This window comes from Bombus terrestris, chromosome 4 (genome assembly GCF_910591885.1).
Source record: "Bombus terrestris chromosome 4, iyBomTerr1.2, whole genome shotgun sequence".
Classification (NCBI taxonomy): Eukaryota; Metazoa; Arthropoda; class Insecta; order Hymenoptera; family Apidae; genus Bombus; species Bombus terrestris.
The window spans coordinates 13,464,669-13,472,225 of record NC_063272.1 but is presented as its reverse complement, the minus strand read 5'-3'; the positions used below and the strand labels follow the sequence as shown (position 1 = coordinate 13,472,225).

The window sequence follows — 7,557 nt, the reverse complement described above, 5'->3', positions numbered from 1 at the left end:
TTTGTTTTTTACTCTAATCGATCTAATGAAACACGGAATTGATAGAATTATTTTATTACATGAAATATTTTGTTAAATTAACATCACGAAAAAATATTTTTTAAAATATAAGTGATTATTTGTTTATTATAATAAAGAGTTTTTAATACTTTATAGCATATCATCTTTTTCATATGAGTCATCTACGATCAGCCCTTATCGTTGAATACATTGTCGTTGCGTAGTGCGATGAGTGCATATTATTGCTGTACGTAAACGTATACATAAATTATGTTTATATGTTGGAAATGAAGTGTGCAAAAAGAGTTAGCTTCGGATGAAAGATTATAATAAATAGAGCAACTTAACAAATTGTAGGTGACGTGCATAACATTTTTAAAACACAATTCTCATAGAATTGCCTTCGTAAACAAGGCGCCATGATGTTCTTGCAACGCCATAATACTGTTATACGACGTTTCGTTCTTTCTATGATAAATATTTATAATTAAAACTGCATGTAAGATACGAACGAAATCAGTTACTTTTTGTGTACTTTTCTACATTGTAATAATCTCTGGCTATCTGATTTTGGTGAGTACGTGTAAAAGTTAGTGACTTCTTCCTAAAATTCTGAAAGTTCTCGGTACTATTGCTTATTGCAAATACCCTCATTCTACCACGAAAAGGAGTGAAAAAGATAGAGATTGGAAGACAGAGAAAAGTCGTAGTGGAAGAGAAAAAGAGAGAGAAATATTATGTACGTTACGAGTGGCTGTACTGTATTACAAGAAAATTTGCTCAGATATTTATCGTGTTCGTAGAATTGTTGTCATCAAGAATACGATAAACTCAAGGTGAAAATCGATAAATTCATAGATATTTTTATTTGATTGTGATGGCGAGAGGTTGGCGTCAAGAATGTAGTAACAGGAGTGGGAGATTGTAGTAAAAACAATGCTGGATCGCTAAGCAAGTTCTGCGTGAGTATATATATGTATGTGTGTGTGTGTGTGTGTGTGTGTGTGTGTGTGTGTGTATGTGTGTATGTGTAATTTATTATTAGTTATTTTACATTTTTTGGATGCACATTCTTTATATCTGCGATGTTTAATATCATTATTTCGTTTTATATTTTGTGTATTCTGTATATCAGATTCCTTATATGTCTAACCTCACATCTAACGTAATATTTATTTTTTCATTTAACCAACGTTAACATTTCTTTAGTATGAATTAAATGGACCTTAAAACTGTCACAATATCTTTCTGATATGCAGAATATTAATTTAAAAAATAAAATGTATTGGACAAAAATACTTCTGTAAACGACATCAGAAAATTTTGAATAAATATGAAAATTGATAAAATGATATTAAATTACAGGTTGCTACAAAACGGAAACTGTAAAAAATTCATACATATAGTTTACATATTACAGTATTTTTAACATGGACGATGAAGAAGGATCATCAAGTTCTGGACCTATGTCTTCATTGAACAGTTTGTTTTCATTTACTAGTCCTGCTGTAAAAAAGTTACTTGGCTGGAAACAGGGTGATGAAGAAGAAAAATGGGCAGAAAAAGCAGTTGATTCATTAGTAAAAAAATTAAAAAAGCGGAAGGGTGCAATAGAAGAATTAGAACGTGCTTTGAGCTGTCCAGGCACTCCTAGTAAATGTGTAACAATTCCAAGAAGTTTAGATGGTAGATTGCAAGTTTCACATCGTAAAGGTTTGCCGCATGTAATTTATTGTAGAGTATGGAGATGGCCAGATTTGCAGTCACATCATGAATTAAAACCATTGGAGTTATGTCAGTACCCTTTTTCTGCTAAACAAAAAGAAGTTTGCATCAATCCTTACCACTATAAAAGAGTGGAGAGTCCAGTGCTCCCACCTGTATTAGTTCCTAGACATTCAGAATATGCTCCTGGACATTCATTGTTACCATTTCAACAAATAGCAGAACCAACAATGCCACATAATGTGTCCTACTCCTCTAGTGGATTTAATGCTGGATCTACTGGTGGTGTAAATCCAACATCACCTATGTCTTCTGTTGGATCTGTTCCCAGTCCAGGAAGCACAACATCACCAAATCCACAAAGTCCATATGGTACTAATGGGCTACCAGAAACTCCTCCTCCAGCATATTCTCCACCTGAAGATGGTTCACAACCTGGACAATCACCACCACCTGATCCAGTAGCAATGGATACAAGTGGATCAGCTGAAGTAGCTCCAGTATGTTATCAGGAACCACCTTATTGGGCCTCCATTGCATATTACGAATTAAATTGTAGAGTGGGTGAAGTTTTTCATTGTCATTCTCACTCTGTTATTGTGGATGGTTTTACAAATCCAAGCAACAATTCTGATCGTTTTTGCCTTGGACAATTGTCCAATGTAAATCGTAATTCTACTATTGAAAATACAAGGAGACATATAGGCAAAGGAGTACATTTATATTATGTAGGTGGTGAAGTTTATGCAGAATGTCTTTCTGACTCTGCTATATTCGTACAATCTAGAAATTGTAATCATCATCATGGATTTCATCCTAGTACTGTTTGTAAGATTCCACCAGGATGTTCATTGAAAATATTTAATAATCAAGAGTTTGCCCAATTACTTTCACAAAGTGTTAATCATGGTTTTGAAGCAGTTTATGAATTAACAAAGATGTGCACTATAAGGTAAAATGTAGGATTTAAAAATTAATGTTAAGTAGCGTAAGCAGCAATATGTAAGTTGCAATAAATATATATTTGTTGCAGAATGTCATTTGTTAAAGGATGGGGTGCTGAGTATCACAGACAAGATGTTACATCTACTCCTTGTTGGATTGAAGCACATTTACATGGACCCTTACAGTGGTTAGATAAAGTGTTAACACAAATGGGTTCTCCTCATAATGCTATAAGTTCTGTATCATAATTTGTGCATCAAATTTAATAGCAAAGGGAGAAAATAGTGAACTGTAGGAAAATCTGATGATTCAAGAACAGTTTTTAATATTATCATATAAACTAGTTATTGTAAGAGATTTATGAAAGTATCAGAGAAAGTGGTAAATGAAAAACTGCCTAATGAGATTTTTCTCATGTGAGTACACTGAAACTAATACGATTATGAAAATAAAGGGTTACAAAAGTTCGTAATTATTGAAAGTGATCCTTATGAAAGAAATTTCGGAGATTACAGTGTACACATAAAAGCTGTACAATTTTTTGGCTGTTAAATAGGAGAAGAATTATAGCAGAAAAAATATGTGTTATATATGAAGAATCATATTTTTCAAATATATTCAATTACACTTATATATAATACGTTATTTTATATGGAAAATTGTTATGAAAATATGCCCTAATGCTATATCACGAATGCTTCATTAAATTGTTTCGAGACTTATACTGAAATCTACATATGCGTAGTTAAAGAACAAATCAACTGTAATTAAACAAAAGACGATTACTGAATAATAATATACGAGAATGATTCAGAATTACATCAAATAACATTTTAACATTTATAGTTTTGAATACAATATGCATGCTTCTGAAGCATTTGATTTATGCCTAAACAAGTCTTAGAATATTTAAATTCATTACTATTAAGATTATAATCTAAGTGTAATTAATTTTAATTTTACTAATTGTAATACAATTAATATTTTAATATAAACATCAGATGCTGATCTCACGTTAACATTTGAAAGTTAACTGTATCTGATGACATATTGGAATATTAACTTTGATAATGCATATAAAAATATTTTTTGCGCAACGTTTCCTAATATTCGCGAAATGTAAGCCTTTGGATGTAGCCTTATAAGAAATTAATGTGACAACTAACATAAAGTCATCTACTTACTACTTGTCAAATTGAGAGTAATATAAGACTTATGTGTTAGCTTTGCACTTTTCAGAAGTGTTTACAAATTTCAGGCTTTGACAGAAGTTTATGTACATATAAAAAGTATACTATTGTATGATGTTATATACAATTCAAATAATTGGCATTACATTCGATACAAACCATATGAAAATCTTGTGAATTGAATTCTGAAAAGTGCCAAAAGTGTATGTATATAATGCCTTTCATTTAAATCATGTCGAAAATTATTTTTGTTGATCGTTAATAGGAAACTTAAGCCAATGGAGAAAGATTTACTTAGAAAATATTCGGTTACAAAAGATATTGCTTGTTTTATATATTTTACTGAATAACATGCAAATTTTATAAGAACATTATAATAGTGAGCATAAGAATTATATATCACATACACATTCAATAATGAGCTGGGAAGGTCATATGAATACTTAGTTGAGATTAAATAAAATTAAATCAATGGAAAGTGTTATGCATTGAAATTTCATTACAATCAACGCTCATGTCTGTGTCTTTACATATTTATAACAGAACATTAGCTTCATGATGTAGACGTTTATTGTATGCATCGATTCTCATCTTAATTTTACATTAAGATACGCAGGTATTGCTGAAGAAACACAAATCTCAACTTAATGTTACTATTGGAAATACCTATAATATATATTCGAATGATCTTCTGGCTTGCTGATAAACTTACGATTATAATTCAGATTATTTTTATGTATATCTTATGAATATTTCAATTGTAAGTGAATGAAGAAAGTATACGGATCATATAACTTTAACGGAGAGTACTTGAGAACTGGAACAGAAGTCACTGCCGCTTGCTGTTACTTATTTGCCGATGTACCTAGCTGTGATTGTTTGCTACCAAATTTAGCAAATTACGTATGGGTGATCAACGATGGTAAAAGTATTTGCTTTATTGAATCAATGAAGATGAAGATATGTATTTGAATTTAAAAGCATAATCGTACAAGGAAATATGACAATAACGCTTTAAAAAAAAATACGATGAATAAAAATATTCAATCAAAGGAACATTTATCGTACCACGTACCATTTTTTCGTGATCACCTGTAATACCTATTTAGTTGAAAAAAAGAAAGATAATAATAATAAGAGAAAAGTATTTTTCATCGAAATGATGCTGTAATTGGTATAGATAATGTCTTAAAATAATGTAAACCTGTTAACAGAAATGTGGATTAATGTTTTAGGTATATCGAGCTTGTAGCACTCGTAACGAGCACAATGCTTTATCGCAATATGTATGTATGAATAGCTATATATGTAATAACTATATTTAGAGCTTATATTCTTTGTTGGTATCGTTTTCAATTTTTTTACTGTTAATTGACGCACCATATATTGCAAATCTCATTTCCAAATCACCTGACATTGCTTTTTAATTCCTAAGTTTTACAGAACTGGATAAGAGCTTAATGAGTATTGCAACAACAACATTATCATGCTACAATTTATATACTTAATTATGTGCCGCCCAAGTTGTGCCTTGGATATCTTTTACACAATATATTTCAAATAAATATACAAATATGGAATGAAAATTTGCTACAATGTGTAATGAAACAAATGTATTGTTTGTCAAATAGTGCTTACATATATTTTGATCGTATATTATGTGCAAAGTCCACTGCCTATAATGAGATTCCTAAATGCATAAATATATATTTAAAAATACAATAGTTTTATAGAAAGAAATGTATATAGATTATCATGATTGGTGATTTGGGAAAGATTTGTGATTATTTTAGATGTCAGTCAGTGTAAATAAATTCTTTTAGCTGTAAAAAAACATTTACAAAATCCATTCCACATATATCATGTAGATCCGATAGCTACGGGCTTTCTCTTTAATATTTTCTTTACGTCTTTTAGAGTGTCGGTATCATTGTATATCATTCTAGACGATGATCGTGATAATAAAAAACATAGCTATTTATCATCGAAAGTACGATATCAAATAAATTCTGTTGCAGAATCATAAAGATTATCAACAGAAATATCGATCAGATATAGCTAAACATGATTAAAGCTACATAAATTTCTTTATCCTTGAAACTAATATCATTCGCACATATAGAAATCTTCATACTTTCGATGATGTAACAGCAGATGCTGATTTATTGTAGCAATCAACATTATGATATCGTACAGCTCTGCTATCGTTATTAAAATTATGAAATTCTTTAAGAGAGAGTTCGCACATATTAGAATATTATCAGAAAAATGTACTCTTGTTTCCTCTGTCAATCTTTCGAAACAAAGTCAGACTTTGTTTGATGATTCAAAAATTTTCATTTGTGCTACTGTATCTGCATTTCTGGTAATTACTGTGTTGTGCAGTTACCGAGTATAAATAAAAAATGTTTCCTATCTGTGTATCTATGTGCAACGAAAACACGGTAGTTTTATTAATCTTATAATCGATCAACACAATCCGCAATACCCTGTATTATTCCCCAAATTTTCTTATACGACGCTGTATTTTTGTATATTATAATTTTATAAAGATTGAAACATTTGTAAATGATAACTATTAAATTAAATATATTTCAGATTTGAATAAGAAAAGGAAGAGCAGGACTTTTACACTAGTGACTAGTGTTATTATAGGCCAGTTCGTACGCGAAAGTCATTGGTCTGTTTACAAAGAGCGTGTAATCCGATTCGCTGTTTTTCGTAGGAAGAATAGTTCGAAAGTATTAACGGATATTGTTATGTATTTTCTATTTCAGTGCTCTCGTATTAACCTATTATTTGAATTAAGCCAACCAGTTTAAGCCAAATAACCCAAATGGATGATTTCGATCTGGTAAGCTTGCGAAATACAATTTTACGCTTGTTTGTCATTAGAAGTATATATTTTTTAATCATGTGTATGTATAAATATGTAGTATTCATTCTGCAAATACGAATGGGGTAGCATATTTGAGAGGAAAGGTCATTAAATCATTGATAATGTTGTTTAGCACGATCTAATTTTGCAACCTCCAATAGGTAACTCTTGTAGATTTTTATGAGCTAAACATGAATTTGCAAATCGTTATTTTTTTTCAGAATCCACAGTTTTCGAAAACAACAATTTTGAAAAAAAAAATTGTACATTATCGACTTTGGAGATGTTTTGTGCTTCTAAAGTAGCAGATATCGAGTTGTTGTTGGGCAAAATAGATTCAGTGGACTCTCCCGAATAAAATGATATGTATTATTATTACATTATACATATTTAATTATGTTTAAATAATGATCAAAGTAGAAAGAACACAAAACGCACTATTTTTACTTATATTTCTTAATTTATTTCAAAAACTAATGGTCTAGTAGAAAATCTAATCATAGCACGCGATAGAGCAGACATTTCTGCTAAGGAAAACATAAAAAAGAACTATGTACTGTTTCCAATATAAAAGCGAAGCAGTTTAACAAAACACGCGGCGACGATAGTGGTACTCAATGTTGGTAGTTGCCTTACCTGCTGCTCGGCATAACGGAACCACTAAACGTGTGCGACTGTTGTTACCTGTCGGCATTGAGTACCAGTGCCGCCGCTGCATGTTTCGTCAAACTTTTTCATTTTTACATTAGAATTAAAACATGATTCTTTAGTTTTCCTTGCTGCTCCCCTTAACAGAAATGTCTGCTTTATCGTATGCTA

General features: G+C 30.7%; 1 protein-coding gene across 2 annotated transcripts; it reads left to right on the top strand.

Moving 5' to 3' along the window:
* The first annotated feature begins 146 nt into the window (after positions 1 to 146).
* On the top strand, positions 147 to 6,300 carry LOC100648431 (protein mothers against dpp). 2 transcript variants are annotated; one of them, XM_048404797.1, is made up of 4 exons: positions 147 to 573; positions 669 to 962; positions 1,366 to 2,677; positions 2,759 to 6,300. In XM_048404797.1, the coding sequence occupies exons 3-4, from the start codon at positions 1,431 to 1,433 to the stop codon at positions 2,916 to 2,918; spliced, it is 1,407 nt and encodes a 468-aa protein (XP_048260754.1). In that variant the 5' UTR covers positions 147 to 573; positions 669 to 962; positions 1,366 to 1,430; the 3' UTR covers positions 2,919 to 6,300. The 2 variants fall into 2 exon arrangements, with proteins under 2 accessions (XP_048260754.1, XP_003394971.2); XM_003394923.4 differs by having other exon boundaries at positions 147 to 962.
* The last annotated feature ends 1,257 nt before the right edge of the window (positions 6,301 to 7,557 follow it).

Bases quoted from the DNA above. Each gene is read 5' to 3' on its own strand.
- LOC100648431 (XM_048404797.1), top strand. From the start codon at position 1,431: ATGGACGATGAAGAAGGATCATCAAGTTCTGGACCTATGTCTTCATTG. The intron at 2,678-2,758 runs GTAAAATGTAGG...TATTTGTTGCAG, and splicing joins ACAAAGATGTGCACTATAAG to AATGTCATTTGTTAAAGGAT.